The sequence below is a fragment of the Cucurbita pepo genome, chromosome 3 (assembly GCF_057944985.1).
Source record: "Cucurbita pepo subsp. pepo isolate OVF chromosome 3, ASM5794498v1, whole genome shotgun sequence".
Lineage (NCBI taxonomy): Eukaryota > Viridiplantae > Streptophyta > Magnoliopsida > Cucurbitales > Cucurbitaceae > Cucurbita > Cucurbita pepo.
Window position 1 is genome coordinate 11,477,573 of NC_141800.1, and position 26,097 is coordinate 11,503,669.

The 26,097-nt window shown below is 37.0% G+C and overlaps 2 protein-coding genes across 2 annotated transcripts; both read left to right on the forward strand.

Moving 5' to 3' along the window:
• The first annotated feature begins 835 nt into the window (after positions 1-835).
• Positions 836-17,188, forward strand: LOC111790919 (syntaxin-132). The gene is made up of 13 exons (XM_023672049.2): positions 836-1,049; positions 9,685-9,795; positions 9,918-9,974; positions 11,692-11,740; positions 12,564-12,652; positions 12,814-12,887; positions 15,706-15,748; positions 15,832-15,892; positions 15,995-16,020; positions 16,115-16,192; positions 16,392-16,472; positions 16,675-16,740; positions 16,828-17,188. The coding sequence occupies exons 1-13, from the start codon at positions 1,032-1,034 to the stop codon at positions 16,999-17,001; spliced, it is 927 nt and encodes a 308-aa protein (XP_023527817.1). The 5' UTR covers positions 836-1,031; the 3' UTR covers positions 17,002-17,188.
• Positions 17,189-21,296: 4,108 nt separating this feature from the next.
• LOC147793234 (uncharacterized) lies at positions 21,297-22,297 on the forward strand. Its single transcript, XM_087122181.1, has 2 exons — positions 21,297-21,404; positions 21,509-22,297. Exons 1-2 carry the CDS (start codon positions 21,297-21,299, stop codon positions 22,295-22,297), a joined length of 897 nt encoding a protein of 298 aa, XP_086978307.1.
• Positions 22,298-26,097: the final 3,800 nt, after the last annotated feature.

The following is a 26,097-nucleotide window of genomic DNA, read 5'->3' on the forward strand; positions in this document are numbered from 1 at the left end:
AGATATGGACCTCGAGATGGCTAGAGTACTCCTTATAGGAGGTATGTATAAGTTTTAGGTATGTAGGAACCTAAAAAGGTTAGTACAAACATTAGGTCACAGTGTTTGCTAATTATAGGAGTAGTTATGAGCACATAACCTAAGTTTCAATATATTATGAATTCGACGAGAGCCTACAAGTAGGTTGCTTACTGAGTATTTTTTAAATTTACTCTTGTTACGCTCTATTTTTCAAGTGACTAGCAAATCAGTGCTCATGGTGAGAGTGTGCTCGATTTTGCGACTGTAGAGGGGACTATCGACTTGAGTCGTTTGTTATTTTGCACTTGTCTTTTCAAAATCATTTAATTCGGAAGTGATCTTTGTATTTGCCTTGATTTAATGTATTTACGGTATTTTTACTACTTGTGCTATCGTAATGATCCATAATTCGATGCACTGAAAAACAAATCATTACAAGAATATTACGGTAGATTCCCTTTGAGATTGAATCTTACTTTACAATTTAAACCATTCGTATAAAACTCTCGAGATAGACAGCTAGGATTAGATGAATCATTTTATTATTATTTATCTCGTATTGATTGATTGCAAAGACTAAATTAAAAATGTTAACTTTGGAGGAATGAATTTAAAAAGCTTCCAAAAGTTTAGGAACAAATTAAGGAAATACAAATCGAAATTTAAGTTAATTTTGAGGGGTAGTTTGGTCAATTCAGTTACCTATAACGCAAGGTTTAATTAATACGCAAAGCATGGTTTATTTAATTAAGTAATATATTTTATAATTTCATTTGTGACAAAAAGAAAAGAAGAAATATATAAAGGGAATGGACCTTCGTTTCCACTCTGTCTGTGATCTGTCGCTCTCTTTCTTTTTCTCAATCTGTTGCTGTTCTAAATTTTGAACCTCGACGACGAATTCTCTGCTTCAGGAACATTGAAAGCTCGGTTCCTTTCGCCATTTCTTTCCCTCTCGAAGATTTCATTCTCGCACTTTTTTCTCTCTGGTTTCCGAGCTTCCTTCCATAATGAACGATCTTCTTTCGGTAAATTTTCCCTCTCTAATGTTTTCAATTTCTTTTTCTTTGCATTGTATTTTGATGTTTTGAAGATCGTTTCCGTTTTTCTTGATGATTTTGGAAGATTTGATTTGTGGGTTTCGTCTTGAATTTGACCCGAGCTTTGTTTTGCTTTTCCGATTTGCTCGATCCACTTTGCTGTTCTTGGCACGATTGAGGAATAGACGCATTTTGGTTGAATTTCACTTGTGGTAGCCGAGTTAAGTTTAGAGCTTGTAGGGTTTATGGGTGGATTCAATTTGTCGATTCTAGATACTAACATAAATCTATCTCTGTCTACCGACTACACTGTTATCTTCTGTTTAGCTACTGGTTATGGAAGAGAGACGATGGCATCGTAGCTCTTTAGTCCTCTTCTTAATCTCCAATTTCTTTGTCGCTGGAAGTGCCTTTTGACTTGTTACTATGTGTTTATAGACTCCTTACTTCTCCTTCCGTAAAAATATTTTCATATTGCGACATTCGACATTGATTTATTTGGATGATTCTGATATGATGAGATAAGATGGCTTGGTCATTACATATAATTGCAAGCTTTTGAACTGAACGAAAGCTTGCAGAAAATGACGTATCTTTTAGGTGTGAGATTATCCATTATTCAGTGTGTCAAATGTTGGTGCCGTTGGTTCTACTGGATTAGCCACTCTCTGTGGTCATCAGGGTCTGTATTTTGATTCTCCAAAATTTATCAACAAGTGTCCGTTGATTTTAGTTTAGAATTGAGTAAAGGGAACTATTGATTCTTCCATAAGATACCATTTTTTCAGTTAGTGGGTAAGAGCTTAGAATAGCATGGTCGCATAGGTAGATTGTATATACCTTGCATCACCATGAAAACTTTCTATAATGAACCCGTTTGATTAATTATTACTGCATTTCCAACTCTTGATCTGTTGGTTAGCTTGTGAATAATAAGACAGTGACAGAAACACTTTATAGGGTCGATGAAGAAGATAAAACTGAAAGTCTAGAGTGCTAATACTGGCTTCTTGATTCTAATTGTCATTATCTCCGCCTTTTGTTCCCATCCAAGCAGGAGGGAAGAAACAGGTTCAGGATACATTAAACATTGCTCCTTTGAGTTGGTGTTTGAGTAGTGGTAGGTAGGTTCATTAACTTTGGTAGTCACGGAAAGCCGTTCTCATTTCAGATTATGTGAAGATTAATGGGGAGGAAGTACCAGGCTTATGGAAGGCTTCCTAGGTTGTAAAATTATTATGTGGAAACATTGTTCTGCAAGGTAGTGTTGAAATGCAGCTACTTCAGTTTGAGGCCTCAATTTTTGAAAAATTCTTCACTATGATGAAATAGAGGAGCTGATGATTCTTATAACCAGATGGGAAAATTGCTTGATCACGCTGGTGAAGGAGAACTTAGATTTAAAACATTTTGTAGTTAGTCTTGACTAGATTTTTTCTTTTTGAATAAGAATTTTTTCATTGACGAAGCGAAAGATACAAAATTGCGGGGAAGCTAAACCTCATACCAAAGAAAATTACAAAAGTTCTCCAATGGGCTACAAGAGAAGATAATTTGTTCTTACAAATTTTTTTTAAAAAAGACGAACAATTTACACCGAGTAAGAGCCAAATAAGAAAGAGATTAAGAAAACCCATCAAAACAGTGCTTTTTATCTTTGAAGGTTCTGGAGTTCCTTCCAAACCATAATGACCAAAAGAACACCCCATATAAATTGAGCCATATTGAGCCATAGGACCTTAAAAAAATGGAAAGAGTTAATTTCTTCCTCAAATTGGATTAATGTCGTTTTGTTCTACTAGAAATGATTACAGAACGCATAGGTCATTAGGAATTCCAATGAGCAGATAAATAGTGCATACCACCTTATTTATTTTCTCTCATTTAGCTCCTTCATGCCTACTATGGTAAGTTATTTTAGTTTTCTTTTGATGGTTCAAACTCTTGCTTATTTTCACAGCTCCTCATTGGTCTAAGAAAAAAAACATGAATTTTGATGAACAATGAATAAAAACTCATGATTTTGTGAGATAAAAAGATTCTATAGTTCCTTCCCATCTTTATCAATGAAATTCATGGACAATTTGGATGTTTATTTATTTTTGTAGCTCTGTCCTTTTCCTTAAAAAATTTCAATTACTTCTAAACACAAGGGACCTGCCAAGAACATAACGTATAATGCCCCAGTAGGAGAAGCAAAGGAGCAAGTGACAAAGATGTGTCTTTGTGCCTCTGAATCTTCTTTCCAAAAGGGATAGCAGCGGAGGGATATGTAAAAGTACAAACATGTAAATCTTCTCTTAAGGTTATCATGATTCATGAATGTTGATACATGAGTGACTGAGCTCCCAAATAAAATACTTTACTGTTATTGGGTATTTTCCTTTTCAAATGTTGAGGTATAATAAACCTATGCTTCCATGCAAAGCGAGGTCTCTTATGAATGACTTTGTCGAAAAAGATACATCCTTTACAGATACCAAACCCAAATTTCCCCTTGAGAGAAGTGAAAGGAGGAGAGTAAAATTGGAAAGGGGAGTCCATTCCTAAAGTTTCCAAACAAGGACTATTGCTCTAGATTGAGGGGTCCCAAGGAACTCTCCCTTTTGGGATAAGGGAAGAGTGGTGTGGCAGACTTGTTCTTTTGTTCTTTTGTGGGGTGTGTGACACGAGAGGAATAGTAGGACCTTTAGAGGGGTTGAAAGATCTTTGGAAGAGGTGTGGGAGATGGTGAGATTTAATTCCTCTCTTTAGGTATCCGTTAATTAGATTTTTTTTGTAATTATTAATTTGGATTTATACTTTTGAATGAGAACCTTGTCTTGCAGGTGTTGGGAACTTCTTTTGCAGGTTTGTTTTTTGTATACCCTTGTGTGTTCTTTCATTTTTCTCAATAAAAGCTTGATTTCTTACCAAAAAATAAAAAAAATAAAAAGGAGATTCCTTTACTAGTTCAAATAGCATGAGCCACTTTGTTGCCCTGTAGATTCTGAATGGACCGCCCAAGATCATTGCTAAGGATTTAGTTGAGAGTAAATTGGAATGGGTGGGGAGAGAGTGTTTGGGCATCCTTTACTCTGAGAGACTACACAGGTTGCTGTCCCATATGATTTCTCCCAACCGAAGTGGCTGCGTGATTGGGATTTTTTTTTGTGGTCCTCTTTGCTATTGGAGCAATAGATACTATTAAGTCTCGTAAATGGAAGGCATTGTCTTCTAGAGCGAATTTGAAAAAGGGTGCAATCACGTGTTCTTGGAATTTTTGGATAATTTTTCTTACCTTTTCTGGAAGAAAGTCTTTGGGTGGAAGTGAAAATCTTGGGTGGCCATTTACCTACGTCCAACTAACTTTCCATTTTGATTTGGGAATATATATATATATATATACACACACACACACACATATATATATATATATATATATATATATATATATATATATATATATATATATATATATTTTATAAGAGACAATTTCATTGATTTTTGAAATTTACAAAAGGGATGTATTACCCATAATGTTTACAAAAAACCTTCCCAATTTACAAAGAGGGAAGTATGACTATAGGAATCCAGAATATTAGACAATTTACACCAAGATATTGAGTGGTAAACAACATTGTTGAAGAGCTTTGTATAAGTATGTCTTTTCCGCGGGAGTACTATTTGATTTCTTTCTTTCCACAGATTCCAAAAGAAAGTCATGATGAGGTTTCTCCATAGTAGAGCTTTTGCATTCTTGAAAGGATGGTACATTAAGGCCATGTCCAATAAATCCTTTACCTCCTTAGGAAAAGTGAGATGCCCTTCCAAGATATTGAGAATTTTTATCCATAAATTTTGAGTGTATGTGCATTGCAGAAATAAGTTGGTTTGTGGTGCGTTGTCTTTCTTGCATACTGGGCACCAATTTGGAAATACAGCCATGTAGGATATTCTTTTTTTTGAAGATTTTCGCTTGTGCTAATGACTTTATGCACTATTTCTCGAAGGAAAAACTTCACCTTTTTGGGCTGATTTCCTTTCCATATTGTCTTTTAGCGTGAGGTTTTATTGCTTCTACTTTTCCCTATGTCCATGATCAAAGACCTTGTCAATTTTGGGAAGCCATGTCAATGAATCTGCTTCATTCGACAATACAATTGAGGCAAGATCGAGAATTAATTCAACTCAATTCTATAGCCTCATTACCCTTTAGATTCCTACCAAGCTCCAGGTCCTAGAAATTGTTGACATCATTTCACATTTCTTTGATCGTGGCTCTTTTGCTATGAGAGAGTCCATACGAAAGTGAATATCGCAGTGCTAGCTGGTGTTTTCAATCCTAGGGTCAGTTCAGAATGATGTGCTTCCTCCATCACCCACCTTATGGCGAATTCGGTTGGTAATGAGGTTTTGGTGTTTTTATATGTACTTCCATGACCCTTTTGCAGAAGACAGAAGGGGCCGATTTGCATGATATAGGAGTATATTTAGCTTTTATAAGTTTTCTCCACAATGTGTCTTCTTTGTGATGATATCTCCATATCCATTTTGTGAGGTGAGCTTTATTCTACTCTTTTATCAAAAATACATCAAGTCCTCTCTTGTCCATTGGGAGGTTTATATATTCTATCGAACAAGATGTGGGACATCTTTCTATAGATAGTTTATGTATTTGAAGCCACTTTTGTGGCATTTCGAATAGAGATATGTAATAAGTGGGGAGATTGGACATAGTGGCTTGTATTAGAGTGAGTCCTCTACTTTTGAAAGTATATAACAGGATGACCTTGTTGACAACCTTTTTTCTATTTCTTCCACAATAGTTTTCTAGTAAGAAAAGGATGTGTGGTTCCCCTTTAAGGATAATCCTAGGTACATATTCAGCCATTCACCCTTTTTACAACTGTATATGCAGACAAATTCTTCAATAGTCTCACATTGATGCTATAATCTCTGTTTTCTGGTGATTGATATCTTGCTTGGTGAATTTTTCGAAGGTTTTTTACTGTTTTGATCGTGTTTTATATGGAAGAGACATCTGGCAAATCACAGAAGAGGATTCTATCATGTGTGAACTGAAGGTGGTTGATGCTTAAACCTTCGTTGCCAATGTAAAAGCTCTTTATCTGCCTTTCGTATTTAGCCTTTGTAAGTAGGCAATTGAGGTAATCATTACCCATTGTGAAAAAAAAAGGAGACAGTGGATCCCCTTGTCGAAGACCCCATACGACATAGATATTTCCTCTCGGTCTTCCATTGATGATGAAATGCATCCTTTTATCCACCCTTACCATTTTGAGTGAAAACCTTTTGTTACAAGAATGTTTTCGAGGAAAGTCCAATTGATCCTGTCAAAGGTGTTTCCCAAGTCAAGTTTGATGACTACACCTTTTTGTTTCTTTCTTTCCCATTCATCTATATGTTCATTTGCCATGAGGGATGCATTGAGGATATGTCGCCCCTCTACAAAAGCTATTTGCTGCCCAGTAATCATGAAAGGATAACCATTTTAAGACGTTTTGATAGCACCCTTGCTAAGGTTTTGTATAATCTGGTCGTAAGACTTATGGGGCAAAAGTCTGCTATAGTGTGCACTGACAATTTCTTTGAGATCAAACAGATTTATGTTTCGTTTATGTTGCCACTGATAACTCCATTCTAAAAGAAATCTTGGAACACTCTTATGATATCGACTCTTAGAATGTCCCCAACATTTTTTAAAAAAATTCGAGGTAAAACCATTCGGTCTTGGAGTCTTGTTGGAGCCCACGAGCTGTATCGCCTTCCCCACCTCTTATTCGGTGAAAGCAACCTCGAGGGAGGCTGCTTACAGTTGATCAATTGGACTCCAATCAAGATCATGGAGAAATTCGACGAGGCATTGGCCTTTGTACAAAACAAGGTGTAAAAAGACAAATTCTGATACAATTTCATATTCGCTTACTAAACTTCTGCCTTGTGTCGATATTTCCATGATGGTACTCTTTCGTTTCTTTGAAGCCATGATACGATGGACAAATTTGGAGTTTATGTCACCCTCCTCTAGCCATCATTTTTTACATTTTTGTTCCCAAGATGCTCTTCCTTTGCTGATAATGAGATTAAGACCACCGTTTGCCCACTGGAATAAAAACTTTTAAGACCACCGTTTCCATGAACCAAAAAAATTTCAGCTATAGTATCCTTCTTGTCGGTGAGTTTTTCTACCGAAATGGTATGTTCCGGAAAACGTTTCTCCTTGAAAACGTTTATTCTTATTCCCCTGTATCTATCGTCTAGCTCGATTGCATAGGTCTTTTTGTCCATCATGGTTTTGTATTTCTAAAGTGTTTGATGTGGTGCCAAGGGCCCAATGACTTTTGTCCAAAAGGATTCAAAATCTTTGTTGATTGGTGTTTGATTCAGTTCGAGTCATTTCGCAGGTGCTCTGATTTGGATTCGATGGGGCTGTGGACTCTCAAATTCAATCCAAAATATTATGGGTACTGCTTTTTGGTGGTCATTTTAATTCAATCCAAAATATTATGGGTACTGCTGTTTAGTGGCCATTTTATCATGGGTAAGGGTTGCTTTCTGTCTTTGATAATGTATCAAAGGTGGATTCATGCGTTTTAATTGTGTGGAGACAAAAGGGCTGAGCTTCTCTGTTAATCAAGGTTCGCATGGGTTTTTCACACAAGTATCAGCACTGCTGGTGATCTGTTCGTCGGAGGAGCTTGTCGGAAGGGCTCGTCGGTCGTGAGGGTGTGTCATGGAAGAAAACCCATAGGAAGTTTCAGGGCTGCTCGTACTTCTCATGATTAGTTCATTGTTTGTTTAACCTAAAAAATCCAACACTAAAGCCCCAAACCAAAAATCCAACACAAAAGCCCCAAACCATACTCTCTGAGGTTTGTGATGGCAGAAAACTAGTGATGAAGGGTTTCGGCAACAACGTTGTGTTTGACATAGGAGGCGGTAGCAATGCGACTCTGAGCTTCGTGAAGGGTAGAAGACAAGTGATTGAAAGATTTCGGAAGTGATGTGCTCGACAGAGGAGCAGCAGTTGATCTTCAACGGAGGTGATTGCAGCATGGTTTCGAGGAGTGGATGTGGAGGCGGATAAGCAACGGGGAGTGGTGTGAGGCCAGTTCTTTGTTTGCTATTACATCCCGATGCCGTTTCTCACCCTAAACTTGGCTGGAGAAATGGTAGTCGAACGACAGCGAACCGTCTAGGAGATGATGACCGGTGAGGGGTCGCAAGATCCAAGGGAATGATTTATGTGCATAGATATATTAGACAAGGAATCCACACTCCTTTCTTTTTCATTTTTATGGAGAGTATCCTTAGTAGAGGATAAGGTGGTGTCGAAGGATTAGCTTTAGATATTTGTGTAATTCATGAGTTAGTATCCAAGTTGAAAATGAAATATGTCTATTACTCAGCTTGAGAGCGAGTGTAGAAGGATGTTTGTGTAATCCCATTAAAAAAGGGGAAGTAATTGACCTCCCTAATTTATTTAATTGGATTTATTTAGATTTAGTTACTTGGTACACGGGGATTATTATTTAGATTTAGTTACCTATACGTAGGAATTGTATCTAAATTTATCTTATCTAGGAATTTATTTAGATTACCAATAGAATTTAGATTAGAAAGTTAGATTATCCATCCATTTAAATTTAGTCAGTCGTTTCGGACATGTAATTCTCTAAAGAGAACAAAAAAGAAAAGAAAAACAGCGAGCTAATTTAGTTTAGACTTGCAACAGGTGGGATAACTGATAATGAGGGATGAGGGTCACTTCTCTCTTTTACTGCTTGTTTACATCTTTGATTAGGAAGAGACGACTTATTTGTTTAGTCAAACATCATCGGTAGAACTTTTGAGGTGCACATGGTTTAATGATCAATAGAGATGTGATATTTGGTTGGTGTCAAGTGTGATCTTGATAAGCTAAGTCGGCTGTGTTGGTGTCAACTATTGTCAACAAACCCTAAATCCTTAACCCTAAACCCTAAACCCTAAACCCTAATGGGTTGTGTTGGTAAAAGCTTATGCACAAGGGAAAAGTTTGTGCTACAACTTTGCGACTAAATGTTGGAATTGCGCCACATGACTGTCTTATAATAGCAGAGATCTGTGACTTCTTTGTGAGTGCAACCATAATCTATAGAGAATCCTAGGAATCAATGGCGTCTATAACAAACAAAGAGATTCTTACTCAGACTTGGTGCAGAAATCTTTCAAAGGAACGGGGGAAAGTCTCTGGGACGATGTTATTTTATGAAGTCCCTTTTGAGAACTTTTGCTTCAAAGGCCAGGAAAGGTTAAATTTCTGTAGAGTGAAATCAGTTCAATGTAGGGTTACGAGAATCTTCTTTAGCATGGGAACCACTGAATGGGGGCGGTTCCCCGCCCTATTTGGCTGTAAAGTGGTTTCTCTCTCCCGGTATCACAACTTTAGTGATGTTTGGCTTTGACAGTGGAATTTTGATTGTGCTATGATCTTATATCCTTCCCTGATACTTCAATATTGTATCTCAGCATTTATGTTCATTTTAGGATGCATTTACTTTATCATCTATCAGACGTACTTTATGTTACTTGATTAAAGTTATAACTTTCATTAACGACACTTGATAATGTATTGAAGGATTCCTTTGAGATCCCTCGGGGTCAGCCTTCTAGAGGAGGAGACATTGAGCTTGGAACAAATGCTCCTACAAGTGCAGGAGATCTGGGGTTGGATGATTTCTTTAAAAAGGTATTTGCATAATCTCTTTTGCCTCTTATTGTTGAGCTAGTAGTAAATTTTATGTTGTAGCATAAGAGTGTTTTCAATAACTCAGCTTGAGTGGATGCGTTATACTTTTTTGTCTCTTCTAGGTCCAAGATATTGAAAAACAGAATGAGAAGCTGGACAGGTTATTGCGAAAGCTCCAGGTATAAATGTTTTTTAATCTACCTCTTGATCATATGGTTGTAAGTTTGAATGCAGCTCCCTGGATAACTCTTGAACCGTTTTTTAGAAAGAAAATACAATTATAAATTACAGAACAAAGACTATAATTTTTAAAGGGGTGTGAACATTTACCCAAATAAAGACCATTTAATAAAACCAAAGCCATAGATGACAGTGTTATCCTTGAAGATCCAATCATTCCTTTCGCATCAAAGAGACCAAAAGAAGGAATGCTTAAAGGCAAGCCATTGTTTTTTTCTTGTCTCAATGAAAGGGGTGTCTCACAAAGATCAATGGTAGCCCAAAAAAAAAAAAAAGAAAAAAACAGAAAACATCATTGGATCTTCTCGATTAGACCTAGAAGGTAGATGACCATCATGATTTAAACTCATTCCTCCTTTTCGTTTTACTTGTTTCATTGATTCATAATGTCCACTAGATGAACTTGTGAGTGTTGACATTGGTTCCAAATCAATAATGTGACAAATAAATTCCCAAAATAAATTAAAATAAAATCCAAGAAAGGTGCCATTAGTTATATCATTGTCTTCGTTTGCAAAAAACTGAAAGCTTTAAGTTAGGTTAAATTACAAATTTGGTTCATAAACTTTCAATGTTTGCGTTTTATAGGTTCTCGAACTTTAAAAAGTATCCAATAGGTTCTTAAACTAGACCGGTCCTTAAACCTCAAATGGAAAATAGGTTTCTAAACTTTCAATTTTATGTCTTATACACCTCTGAGATATTCATCATTTTTTAAAACTAACCAACGTATTATTCATAAAATTGGATTTTGTGTCTAATAGATCATTGAACTTTCAATTTGTGTCCAAAAGATTTGTGAGTTCTGAAAATGTCAATTAGGTCAAGGATCATTATATATTAAATTTAAAGTTCAACAACTTATTAGATACAAAATCAAAAGCTTTGGAACTTATTATATACTTTTTAAAGTACATCAACCTATTAGACACAAAATTGAAACCTTAGTGAAGTATTATATATATATATATATTTTCTTAAATCAAGGATCTGATGATACAAACCTAAAAGTTTAGGGACTAAACTTGTAATTTAATTTTGCTTACTGCTTGATATTGATATTGTACTAAAACCTACAATTTGATATAATTAAATTGTTCTATGCCTCCCTAACTGTCTATGTCTCAACCCTCCCACTCGTCTATGTCACCTCACTTGGTTACAAATAGAGCTCAGCAAAGCTAAGTAACAATATCCTTCCTATCATTTTGGAAGATGCCAGATCTTTGTGGATTCTTATGGGATGATCCTGATAGGAATGTTGTTATTGGGATATTAAGGGTATATTAGTAATTAGCTGGGGAGTTTGTTATGCTATTTGGTTATATATAGAGAGGGTGGAGGAGGAAGGCAGAGAATCTTTAGATGTTTTAGGCTTGAATTGGTATACTCAAGAGAGGGGAGGTTCCAAGTACTACGAGTACTTGCGTTATCTTGTAGCTGTTATTTGGGGATATTACGATGCTACTCAATGGAATGTTGGACGAGAGCCTTGATATGTAAGTTCTCTAGCACGATGTTAGTTTATTTCCAAGCTGCAAATGACCTTAGCGTAAGAACAGATGTACAAATGTAATTGATTGGTTACTAAGTATTCATCATAGCATTGTGAATGACTATCCTTTTCTGGTCTGTTGTCTCAAAATTTGGTTCCAGGATTCACACGAGGAGTCCAAAGCTGTGACTAAAGCTCCAGCAATGAAAGGTAATCTTTATAACCACTCATAATTCATGTACGCTACTTTTTTCTTAAAATTGATGTTTCTTTCAAATAGCTAGCTTGCCACTGGACTGCCCCTTTTCTTAGAGAGAGAGAGTGGGTGGGGGGAGATTCAAAAGCACCTCCTCCAATTCATTGTTTTTGGTTTCTGTATGTACCCAATGATATGGAACATTGGCATATAAACATGATATGGAATGCAATATTGCTAGATCAATACATCAATTGTACCATTTTTCAGTGTAATGATGGCTTATAAACATGCATGGACGAGATATGTCTAATATTTGGAAGTTTTAAGAGGCTCTTTAAATTTATAATGAAAAACTTTGTAGGAAAGTGCTTTTGTTTGCTTTCTTACTCTGGTTTTTAAATACATCTATATGCATATGTACAATTCTTTGGCTGAAGAAAGGCTAATGGAAGTAGTGCTACTCAAGCTTTCAAGAAATATTATGTAAAACTTGTTTTTCGAATTATGGTTGTGGATTGTGCATGATGAGATAAGGACCGTGCATATCAACTAATGAAATGCTCGAGAAGTTCATTATATCTCCACAACTGTATGGGTGCATTTCATTCTATTAGTTTGGGAGGTTAATATAATTTAGTTTCATTTTCGAAGTGTAATATTATCTGGTGCTTTTAGCTAAATAATTTTTTTTTTTTTACTTTTCAGATTTAAAAAAAAAAAGTAATCTAAATTTTAGTTTTTGCTTTAGTGGATGCATGGTCAGTTTATGCATTATATATGTAGTTTGTAAAGATTCGGTATTCGTTTAATTTACTAATGTGGCTTGTACTCCAGCAATCAAGCAGCGAATGGAAAAGGATGTTGATGAAGTTGGAAAAGTTGCACGTTTTGTGAAGAGCAAGGTCGAAGAACTTGACAAGGAGGTGAGTCATTTTGCTGCATCAACTTGATATTCCACGTTACAGTAACCTATTGTCATAATTTCTGTATAGTAATTTCTAAATATGACCATGTTTCCCAAAGAAAGGATTGCTAAGGCACCCTTCCTCCATTGTTTTTCATTTTTGGGGTATGGGTGTTACAGAATCTGGCAAATAGGCAGAAGCCTGGATGTGGTAAAGGATCAGGTGTAGATAGATCAAGAACAGCAACTACTCTGTACGTTACGTTCCAACTCTTCAGTTTCATCTATAGATTATTCTTCTTTTATGACTGTTCCCACGTTCATCGAATAATTTTATCATAATTAAGATAAATTTACAAACCATTAATTTTATGGTGTTTGTTTTTCTATCACCATATATGGGCCAACTTTTGTAAGTAAGATGAAACTAATAGGTGTGTTCAGCTGCTAAATATGAACACTTATAACCATTAGGTTTTTGGCTTTTGATTTTTGAAAATTAAGCTTATAAACACTGCTGCAGGTAAGTTTCTATGCTTTGTTATGTACTTTTTATAGTTATTTACAAAATCCAAGCCTGTGGAAACTAAAAAGAGTAGTTTTTTGGAATTTGGCGGTAAAATGAAAACTGTGGTAAAGAAATTGTAAGTACACTAAAACGATTTTCAAAAACCAAAAAAAAAAAAAACGAGGGACAAAATCAAATGGGTATCAACTAGCCTTAGTTTTCTAGCTAGTGTGTTTGTGTTTGAGAGGTATCAAAAGTCCTGAATACTAAGCAAAGTATTTGAGCTAGAGTATTAGACGAATCAAATGTGTGCGTTCAGAAAATGGACAAAACAATTTTCTTTAAGCTATTCCAATATGGTCTGGTTAGAGAGGAGGTTAGCAAAGCAATTGATAGGTTTCCATAGTCCTTTTTTTCCCCTTTTTTTTCCACAGAACTATTGGGATATTGTGAAGGACGGACTAATAATTTTGATTTGATAGAGGTGTGAGAAAAAAGTGTCTGGGAGAGCCTGATGCCTTTCTTATTTGCTTCTTGGTTTGTATGAACTCCATTTGTGTTTTGCGCAATATTGTTTGGGAGGAGAGTAAAATTTCTTTTCTGGGGTTTGTTGTAGAAGGGACGTGGCCATATGTCAACCTACATTAAGCCATAAGCTCGTTTTTCCATAAATTATATTTCTTATTTCTCAAAGGACCCAATAATTGATAAATACAAGAGAAGCTTCAAGTAAGAAAACTAAATATAAAAGGATAGATTAAAGAATATATATATATATATATATATATATATATAAGCTTAATGATAAAATACTGAATAAAACAAAATACAATTGTACCAAATACAGATCTACAGCTCTACTTCAAAGATTTTTTCAAGTCTTCCTTGAAGTCCTCTTCAATTCTCTTCGGTGTCTTGAACTCCATTGCGTGTTGCCTTCCTACCAAATGATGACCACCGGTTATTAATGTGTATGATAGGAACAGGGTTAATGTGGCGAGTCTAGTGTGTATGCTGGTTGGTTAAGAGTTTTAGGGTTCATGTAGGTAGGTAGTATGATGTAATCGTGAATCGGTGTGTTTATATGAACTTTATGTATGAGTAGAGGAGAAGTAGCTTTTGGCTTTGGCCGAGTCTTGGAGAATAAGGAGTATGAGAGCTCTCGAATCTCCGTTTTACTCTCTGCTCTTTAATTAAATACATACCTGTATGTTGTCAATAATAATTGAACTCTATCAACAATTTGTAATGGTACTTCTTCAGCAAAGTTGGAATCAGTAAGCTAGTCTTTTGGAACCACTGATCTCCCCTAAAACTTCACTGGTCATTGGCCAAGCGAAGTGCTGGTATCCTTCTTCCCTCTCATGCAAAGAATTCTTTGTGTGGTTGAAGAAAATTTACCTCGACCTATTTACTTTAAATCATCTTTCCGTGTGAAATTCCACCTTGGGGTATCACTGCCATCTAACAGAGGTAATTCCTAGTTGCAGAGTGAAAACCCATGCATTCTTTCATCCTTTCTCGTGTGCTTGGTCATTACTCCCATCATTTTCACTTCTCCTTTAGCATCTGATGGCTTTTTCCCATTCAACATATTCTTTTGCATTGTGGTACATTATGCCACCTATTGTAATCTCAGAAGTTGACTTATTACCCCAATTGTTGTAATGTATCATTTGCTTGACTTTGAAGTTATCCATAACTAGCGATTGGTTTCCCAAAATGTTCAAACTAAGCTCTTTATTAGAAAAGAGAAAACAAGAAACAAGCAAGAGAAATGTTACGAAGCGAGGCCCCATCCCATCCTATGCTAATCTTGTCTTCATCCTCCCTACTAACACGAATAGCCTTGCCCCTTTTTCTTATTCACATGCCTCCAAATTGCCTTCTTTTGTACAAAAATTGCATTGAGGACCTATCAGAAGCCAGCGAAACAGATCTCACAAAATGAGACAGTCAAGTTTGGATATACTGTATGCATTATAGCACCTTCATAATCTGTTCTATCATAGGCTTCCAAACGCCACGTATTAGGATTTCCCTAGAGGATACTTCGTTGGCCAATCTCCCTTTGTACAATTCCACAATGCTGCAACCTCCTTAGTAAGTTTGCCTCTAGTTTAAGACTGAACTATTTCAAGTCTTGGATGGTTGACCTTAATACTTCAGCCCAAAATCTTAATATTTCAAGTCTTGTAGTGAAATGGTTCACTACAGGTTGTCAATTTTAACTTGACCTACCAAGAAAATAAAGGAATATCATCAGCAAACTGCAGATGACTCAGAAGGATCTTCAATAATCTATCTCATCACCCTGGCGAGCAGTGGTAGTGCAGGCTCAGTTCAACTGTGGAATTGTAGTTGTATTGAATAGTAAAATGGTGTCTTCTTGATCTTGACGTAGTTTAGCTATAATTTCAAGTCAAAGTTCATTTTTTCTCCCTTTTTGTTTCAAATTTGTTATAATTCCTACAGCTTCCTCAGTTTGTGAATTTCATAATGTCCTGATAAATATATTTCCCATGAACTGAATGTCTCACTCATTGATTGCATTTTTTGTTTAGTGCCTTAAAAAAGAAGTTGAAAGACAAGATGACTGAGTTCCAGGTAACTTTTGTTGTTCTCTTTGTTGGATTGGAGTCATTATTGCCTAAGATCATGGATTGAATGGATAGTAATATTGATTGTAGATTTTGCGGGAAAAAGTTCATCAAGAGTATCGGGAGGTTGTTGAGAGACGGGTTTTCACAGGTTTGATCCACTGTCGTAAAAATTTTGGTCCTTAAAAGATTTTTTGTTTTTTTAAAATTTTTGAGTTATAGTTTACACTAAAATGGCTTCTACGATTTTCAGTCACGGGCGCTAGGGCTGACGAAGAGGTAGTACTTCCACTATTCTTAGAGTTCCAATGGATCCCATTGGTTATGTTTTAACATACCATGGTCGTGTTTCAATCATTATATGAACATGCAGACCATCGAGAAATTAATCGAAACTGGGGATAGCGAACAAATTTTTCAGAAGGCAATTCAAGAACAAGGGCGAGGACAGGTATGTTGCTTCTCCCTTATCATCACCTCCCCTTCCTCTCCCCTGTCACGTTCTTTGCTTCGAAGTCTTAGCATTGAAAGCTTACGGTTCGAGTCTTTATTAGTGTACATATCAGCATCATTAAAATCTCAGTACACATTTTGTGGCTTGATTCATGGATGTTGATGTTTTTCCTTCCAATATATTCGTCACTTTGTAGGTAATGGACACTCTAGCTGAAATTCAAGAGCGTCACAGCGCAGTTAGAGAACTGGAGAGGAAGTTACTCGAGCTACAGCAGGTACATAATAAATTTTACGCATGCTGTCCTGTCTCTACATTCCCTAAAAGTGGAGCTATGCAAAGTCAAACATTAACAAGAAAAGTTTTGTTCTGTCAGCCATATAATAGTAAATATAACTTTCCTCTCTCTTGGGTATCTGTGTCTCATAGAAAAGAAAGACTGCATAACTAACGTATACGGAGTGTGGTTAACTTGGCAGGTATTTCTGGACATGGCTGTTTTGGTAGATGCACAGGGGGATATGCTCGACAATATCGAATCACATGTAATATATCTTTATAGTTCGATGTTGAAATAGCATGATTTTGGAGTTGTTGGTGTGTGAAGTGTAGGTAAATGTGGTGGTTTTCAGGTTACAAGCGCAGTAGATCATGTGCAACAAGGGAACACTGCACTTCAAAAGGCAAAGAAGCTTCAAAAGAATTCAAGGAAATGGATGTGCATTGCCATAATAATCCTTCTAATCATTGTTGTGGTGGTAGTAGTGGGAGTCCTAAAGCCATGGAATAGTGGTAAGGGTGCGTAAGTGGTCTCCATCATCATATCATCTCTGTTATATCATTTCTCAAAGGATTTGTTGTACCTCTACCTCTACCTCTGCCTGGACCTGCAATTTGTGTTGTTGATCCATTTTTTGGAACAAAGCTTGAGGTGTGTGTGTTATATTGTTTGCAAGAAGAAGCATATATAAATATATGTGAGTATATTCTTTATATCTTCACACAAAACGCCCATCTGCTTCAGCTTTCTCTGAAATTATACACCTTTTCTTTTCATGTTCAGTTCATTCAATCAAGGAACCCATTATGAGCTATATTTGAAAGAACTGTAATTTCATGGTTATGCACTATGTGATGCCAATATTGGGATGATATCAGGAACGGCTTCTTCTTCTTTTTTTTATTTTAATGTGAATTTTTTTTATAAATATATATTAATGTAGTACTGTTAGCTTATTTTTGTTTTACAATTATTTTATGTTAGAATGAGTGAAATAAATAAATTATATTTCATTTTTTAAAATATAGCATGTATAATTAATTTTTCAATTTGATTACTGTACTAATTATACCGTTTTATTAAAATTATTTATTTGAGAATAATTATTAATATTGACTACTAAGTAATTTTATTTATAATATAAAAAATTAAATTATAAATTATTTTAATAATATAACCTAATAACATTCCTCGTAATTTATTTAGTTCAATTTGTTTATAGATTTATTATAATGAATTAAATCAATAATATTTTTAAAAAATATATATATTTATTTATTTAATGAATTACTTTGTTTACTAAAATTTATTTAGATAACAGGTAATAAAATTATTGATAACACTTAATTTATATACCAAATAAATGAGCTCTAAAAGATCATGAGTTCTCCTAGTTTTCTAAAAACCCATGTGTACAACAATTTGTCATTTTCTTAATTGTTGTTACTCCGATTGACCAACAACACAACTCAGTTTTTAATAAATTTCTGGATAAGTTAGTTGTTCACTTAGGCACCACAAAGATTGTGTTAATTAGTTAAAGGTCCCCCATGTATGTGAATGCATCTTCAATCCCCATTAGAATGGCTACATACCTAAGCTACATTTTGTTTACATGGTAACAGACCGATGAAGCGTTAGGTTAAGTGAAGGAACCCGATAAGACCTTGAAAAGAAAGAACTAGCAAGACAAGTAATAAGGATGTTCTTGCTCGATTGGGTAAGATGATGAAAGAATAAGAGAGTGAAAGAAAAAAAAATGAAAAAAAATTGAAAATTGAAAATTGAAAATTTAAATCCATCGCACGTGGACCTCTAGAGGAGAGCGCTAGCGAAAATGACCTAAAATAACCGTGTCACCTCCATCTACATATTTGATTTACTCGGGTGGAACTTCTGTATCTTTGATTTCATATTTAGGAATATAATAAGTCAAGTTATAATCTTTAGCACCGGCTTTGAATCCTACCCTTGCTTTAGTCTTTGTTTGTGGGACACAAGTTTCTTCCTTTAACTCATAAATTAAGTATTCTCGCAATAACAAGGGCTACTCCACGTGAATTAGAAATTAATGAAATTTTTTATAAGAATCCTTTCACAAAATTCTCAACTAATGTTATCAACTCAATAGAATGGTTTATTATTAGACCGTGGTGTTTGATTCACTCTTTAGAGGAAGTTTTCTAAAAAATCTTGTGAAGGAATCCACTAAAACCCTAAACCCCCATATCATTATTTCATTTTGATATGGAATCGACCCAATGGAAAACTCTGATGTCAAATGATAAGGAATCACGTTAAAGAGAGTAAGATTCGGATTACTTTGTTGATCGAATATCTCAAGGCAAGAACACTTGTTTTCGATTCGAATCACTCCACAAGCAAGATCGATCATGTCTAGCTTGAATGATCCTTGTTAATCAAATATCTCAAGGCAAGAACAGTTGTTTGAGATTCGAATCATTCCACAAGCAAGATTGATCATGTTGAGCTTGAATGATTCTACATGCAGCTTAAGCTACATAGAATTGCTAAGAAACTTGGCCATTGACTAAAAGAGAGCACCTCCTTTTACCATATTTTCCAAGTCTTATCTTACAAAATTAAATCTTACAAAATTAACATACATTTTTATATAGCCTCAAAATGAAAACTCTTAAAAGGCATTCCAAGAATTGTAACATTCCTACTTTATGATCATAATTAACCATTATGTAAATATAACCTAAAGCAAATAAAATGTCCTAAAATACATTAATGAAACATCATAACTCTACATTATGATCCACTCAAAATTTATAACAATGAAACTTCATTATTCTTCAAGGCATGATTAATAATGTTGACAAGATTTTCTTCCAATCTTCCTTGAAGTTTATATTGCGTGATTGATATCTTGGTTCATATCACATTTGAGTTCAATCGAGGTAAATAAGTGTCACAATCGCCCTTTTCTAGGCAGCGAATTTGGCGATTGTGCAGCACTCACCCTCAGCACTGAGTGAGTCAAGCCAACTTAGGATCACATCAGCTATGACCGAGTAACGTATGCTTAAGCGTCTGGCCCCGATTTGAGAAGGGTTTAGAAAATAGGGGTTGAGAGATTATGGAAGAGAGTTTGAAGGCAAGGTTGAGAGAGATTGAAAGCAATGTTATATGGCATACAAGAAAAAAAAAAGGTAACACCACGGGTTAAATAGCATATAACTTTTTGGGTAGGGAGAATATGACAATTAGTCGCATCCCGGTATAGTACATTTTGAGACGATTTAAGTCTGTAGGCCTAGACGTGATTTCTTCGAACGGTCATACAAAATCAGGGGAAGGAGTTGATAACTAGTCACACCCTCGTTAGTACACTATGGGGCATTTCATGTCTGCATGCGTAGACATGATTCTGTCGAAACGTCATACACTTATAAAAAGCAAGAAGGAAATTATAAATCATGAAGCAGTAGAAGAAAGAGATAAAGTGATACAAGGCAAGGGTTTCGACGTATCACGGGCATGCTGCCATGGGCAACATGCCTTGGACAAGCATGACCGTCACATCCTCCCCCACATAATTGGTTGACGTCCCTGTCAACTATCTCATTTCTTTGAACTCTGTAATCTAAGGTGCGACCGACTTCAGGTTGTCGGCACGTTCCCAGCTGATTTTCGCTTCTAGGAGTCCTTTCCACTTGACTAAGAACTCTTGTATGTTTTGCCTTGGTTTGTCTATGCAACGTGTTTGTTCAACCAAAATCTCTTCTACTTCCTTCTTACTTGAGTCCTTCATCGTAACTGGGGGTTGTGTCACTTGGTTGCGTTGATGGTCATCATCGTCTCGGTGATACAGTTTCAAGTTACTTACATAGATGACAGGATTAATCTTCATCAATGTAGGTAGTTGAAAACGATATGAAGTCCTCCCAACTTTCTCTATCACTTCGACTGGTCCCTCATATTTTCCCACTAGTCGTTGGTCCCTATTCCCATGAAAACTAAACTGTTCTTGTCTCAACTTGATCAAAACTTGGTTGCCATCCTGAAATTCTGATTGTCTTCGTTTTTTTGTCTGCCCACTTCTTCGTTTATCGTGAAGCTTTCTCTAAGTATGCTTATGCCACTTCAAAGGTTTGCTTCCACTCCTTGGTGAATTTATACGCTTCAGGGCTTCTCCGGACATAAAGGTGGTCAACGATATGGGGCATGAGTGGCTGTCTGCCACATACTATCAAAAAGGGGGTTTTTCCTGTTGTCGAGCACTGCTGGCAATTGAAACTAAATTGAGCAATGTCGAGCATCTGTACCCAGTTCTTCTGTCGTACGTCAATGAAGTGACGTGAGAACTCTTTAAGCATGCTATTAAACCCTTCCGTTTGTGTTGGGAATAAACTTAAATGAAAAAAAGAAAAAGAAAAAGAAAAGAAGGGTAGGTTTGATTTTGTTAAATTTAGTAAGGCTTTTAAAGGTTGAGTTGTAAAAGGAAAAGCCAAAGAAAAAATAAAGGGCCAAGAATCGAGAATGGGTTATGGGATAGCTAATTTTAGATCTTAGAAACCCTCTCAATTGATTCGTATTCATTGTAAAAGGCAAGAGGCAGAGAGCAAGAGCAAGAGACCGAAAGCAAAGTGTACAGTGTAATAGAAAAGAGTTTTTTCAGAATTTCTTTTGTCCCCTTGTCTCTCCCCTTTCGACACCTCCTTCACAGCTTCGTGAGAGTTACTTAAACAAGTTAGTTTCAGAGCGAGCGTCTATTTTCTACAAGTTGGTATCAGAGCGGATTGTTATTTTCAATAGAGTGAATTTTATTTCAACAAATTGGTATCAGAGCCGATGGCGAACATGATGGGACAAATGCCGCTACCACGATTGACGAAGACGAACTACGAGAATTGGAGCATCCAAATGAAAGCTCTTCTCGGTTCTCAAGACGCATGGGAGGTAGTGGAAGAAGGTTTCGAAGAACCGAAGGATACCACGAGTTATACGGCAGCGCAAAACAAGGCGCTAAAAGAATTACGATCAAAGGATAAGGCTTTGAGAAGATTGCAAGGGCAACTACTTCAAAAGAAGCGTGGGACACTTTAGAAAAAGTGTTCAAAGGAACCAACCGAGTCAAGAAGTTGCGTCTCCAGACTCTGCATGGCGAGTTGGAGAGCATGAAGATGAAGGAGTCAGAAAATGTATCTGACTACATTACACGTTTACAGACTGTGGCGAATCAGCTAAATCAAAACAAAGAAATGTTACCCGAGACACGGGTTGTGGAGAAAATATTGAGGTCGTTAACAGACAACTTCGAGAATGTTGTATGTACCATAGAAGAGTCGAAGGACCTAGCGACGTTCACGGTCGATGAGCTCGCCGGTTCTCTCGAGGCACACGAGCAACGTAAGAAAAAGAAGGAGGAGACACTCAATCAAGCGCTTCAGACGAAGGCATCAATAAAGGATGAAAAAGTACTCTACACTCAAAATGATCAAGGTAGAGGTCGTGGAAGCCGCGAGAATGGTCGAGGTGGTCAAGGCAACAATTACGAAGAAAACTATAAGGAGAAGAGACTATCGAGCCAAGCAAATTTGCATGGAAGAGGACGCAATCAAGGACGCGGTCAAGGATACAATTCCAACATCCAGTGTTGCAAATGTCAGAAATATGGCCACTATGCAAATAACTGTAACTATGACAGATATTACAATTGTGACAGAATGAGTCATTATGCAAGAGATTGTCGAGCCAAGGAAACGGTGGAAGAAACCATAAACCTAGCCTTAGATGACGCAACAAATGGAGCGACGGCGCGAAAGACGATAGCGACAGTCATGAGGCAATAGAAACTGTTAGAAATGAGGTGATGCACAACAGATGTGGCGAAATCCTAAAAGTGGAGACGAGAAAATCGAATAAAGATGAACAACCGAATAATAGAGAGCCCGAGCTCGAAGAGAGCTCCATTGGCCAAAAAAGTAATTCGAGGAAGAAAGAAGAAAGAGGATGAGAATGGAAGAAGAAAAGATGGAATGGAGAGAAAGGATGGCAGAAATGTAGATTGAACATGAGAAACAGATGGTCCAAATGCAAGCGGCAATCCCTTCAAAATCCCTTGAAAATCCCAAAACAATGACGAAGAAGAAGCCCATGCGATCAGCGAACGAGCCAATGAAACTGCCAGATCATAAGGAGGAGAACAGAGATTCAGAGCAACAACCCAAAACTGTCGTGGATAAGTCTGTGGAGAAGTTTTAGTTGCAGACGTTGAAATCCCTGAACGAGCACCTTTCGAAGAAAAAAGTATTGATTGAAAAAGAAAAGAAAGTTTTAGAAAAGAAGATCGAAAAGTTAGAAAAGGAAGTGGCTGAGCTGAGTGAGAGTTTCTTCTATCTCAAACAGGAGAAGGGAAAGAATGGGAATGAAATCTCTGATCTTATGAAGAAAGTTGAAAAGGTGTGGAGAAAGAGAATGCTAGTGGACGAGCTAGTGATGGAGGAGAAAGATATAGAGATGCTGACTCAACAGAGAGCCTCACTTGACGTGAACCTGAATCAAATTCAACAGGAGGCAATGAATTTACCACACACGATTGAGATACTCACTCGTGATAAAGATGAAATGGAGGAAGCAAAAATGCTAGTTGTAAATGTCGTTGTGGACTTGCAAAGGAAATTGAATAAACTGAACGAAGCCATGATGTCTGAGTCAAGCGTGGCTGAGAACGGGAAAAATGAAGAGTTGGTGTCGGACTTGCGAAGGGAATTGAGTAAATTGAACGAAGTCGTGATGTCTGAGTCAAGCGTGGTTGAGAACGGGAGAAATGAAGAGTTGGTGTCTCAGATGGGCTGTTCTGGAGAATATCCAAATGAAGTCTCATTAGAGAAGGACAAGTTTAGTTTGCCGCTCGAGGACAAAGAGAGACAACTGAAGAAATCACGACTAAGCTCGAGAAAACGAAAACGGCGTAAGTGAAATCATTGAATAGAGCATTTAAGTTTATGAGGGAGTTTTGTTAAGAATAAACTCAAATGAAAAAGAAAAAGAGGGTAGTTTTGATTTTGTTAAATTTTAGTAAGGCTTTTGAAATTTGAGTCTAAAGTAAAAGGCCAAAGAAAAAATAGAGGGTCAAGAATCACCGAGAGTATGAGTTATGAGATAGCTAATTTTAGATCTTAGAAACCCTATAAATTGATTCCTTTTCATTGTAAGAGGTGAGAGGCAGAGAGTAAGAGACAAAAAGCAAAGTGTGCAGTGTAATAGAAAAGAGTTTTTTCAGAATTTCTTTTGTCCCATTGTCTCTCCCCTCTCGACAGCTCCTTCACAGCTTCGTGAGAATTATTTAAACAAGTTAGTTTCAGAGCGAGCGTCTATTTTCTACAAGTTGGTATCAGAGCGGATTGTTATTTTCAATAGAGTGAATTTTATTTCAACAATTTGACCATCCGTTTGGGGATGGTAGCTCGAAGAGATGTTTAAGCTCAACCCCAATAACTTGAATAACTCGGTCCAAAAGGTTCCTATGAATCTCGCCATCGCGATCACTGATAATCCTCGTGGGAATGCCCTACGCTTGATAATGTGTAGGAAGAACAGTTGTGCAATTGATTCGATGGAGCAAAACTTGGGGGATTGGGACGAATGTGACATATTTGGAAAACCTATTCACGATTATCAAAATGGACTCAATGTCTTCTACCTTAGGGAGGTGTGTGATGAAATCTAGAGAAACATTTTCCACAATCAGGAAGGGATTGGTAGAGGTTCCAATAGTCCCACAATTTTGTTCTCTTCGACTTTGTCTTGTTGGCAGATAAGACATATCTTCGTGAACTGTGTCATGTTATCTCAGAGGTTAGGAGGCGTAGGTTCTCTTCCACCCATTGTGACCTGCCCATGGAGTGTCGTGATAGTACAAACGATTCTCCTCGGTGAATAGTAGATTGTCCTCGACCCAAAACTAGCAGGTCTTCCCCTCTTTAGCTAATTGCATGATGGCTTGGGCGGCCGAGTCTTTGGCTAGATGTTCTTTGTTGATACTTCTTCGGCACAGGGCTGCATGCTCACTCTTCCAACTTATGGCATATGCAGCTTGGTTCGCCTTACCTGGCTTGTGTTCAAACTGAAAATCAAATTCTGCCACACATTCTTGCCAACGTGCTTGTTTCAATGATAACTTGGGTTGGTTAAATAAGTGGCAGATGAAATTGTTGTCTATCTTGACTACAACCTTAACTTCGAGGAGGTATTGTCTTTAAGCTCGTAAACAGTGGACTATTGCCAGCATTTCTTTCTCAGAAGCTGCATACCTTCTTTCTATCTAATTCAACTTCTAACTTTCGTATGCGATGGGGTGTCCATCTTGCAATAGGACGCCTCCATGGGTCAAATCTGACGCATATGTCTCAACTTCAAAGGCTTCGTAATGTCGACAATTCCTGGAACCAGCCCATTCATCATGGCGTTCTTTAAGTTGTTGAAGGCTTCTTGATAACGTGGAGTCTAACTCCACTTGTTTCCCTTCTTTAGTAGTTCAGTTAGGGGACCTGTGCACTTCAAGAATCCTTCAAAAAATCGCCAGTAATAATTGGCTAATCCAAGAAATGAGTGCACTTTCGTCATTGAAGAGGGTGTCTTCCAGGCCTTGATGACCTCGACTTTCTCTTCTTCCATGCCCACCTTGCCTGCTTAGATTACGTGTCCGAGAAAGTTGATTTGATGTTGCTCGAACGACATTTTTTCCTTTTCACATACAGTTGGTGTTCTCTCAACTTCTCGAAGACTAACCGTAAATGGTGTTGATGCTCTTCCATGGTGGAGATGTAAACCACTATGTCGTCCAAGTAGACTACCACGAATTTACCGAGGTACTCGTGGAAGACTTGGTTCATCAATGCACAAAATGTGACAAGAGCATTAGTCAGACCAAAGGGCATGACTAGGAATTTGAAGGCCCTATATCTAGTGACGGAAGTCGTTTTGGGCTCATCTCTTTTAGCAATCCAAACTTGGTAGTCCTCAACCTTATGTCAAGTTTCGAGAAGTACTTCACACCATGTAGTCGATCAAACAGGTTGGTGATGATGGGAAGAGGCTACTTGTTTCTAACGGTAGTTTTGTCTAGAGCGCGTTAGTTTGTGCATAGGCGAAGACTCCCATCTTTCTTCTTTTGAAACAACATTGGGGATTCATAAGGAGCTTTTGCAGGTCTGATGAACCCGACAATAAGTAGTTCATTCAGTTGTTTTTACATCTCTGCTAACTCAGGTGGAGCCATTCTATAAGCATTCTTTGTCGGGGGTTTTGACCTAGGCATCAGTTTGATCTTGTGGTTTATGCCCCGTTGAGGGGGTAGGTCTTTGGTAGATTCTTTGGCATTGCTTTGTGATACTCTTCTAGTACCCGCTGTATTTCTAGGGGCACAAATTAATCTGTCTCTTTAGTTTCAAACACAAGGATGGCCATGAAGGTGTGCGCAAGATCTCGTTGCAATTAGAGCGCTAATATCATCTTGATTTTGTTGGGCTTTTTGATGTTTGTCTGGACAATGATAGGGGTGGATCCTATTATAACTAAGCATTTGGCCAAAGGCATGGGGATCACTTTGTGTTCTAGTAAGAATTCCATCCCAAGTACCGTATCGAAG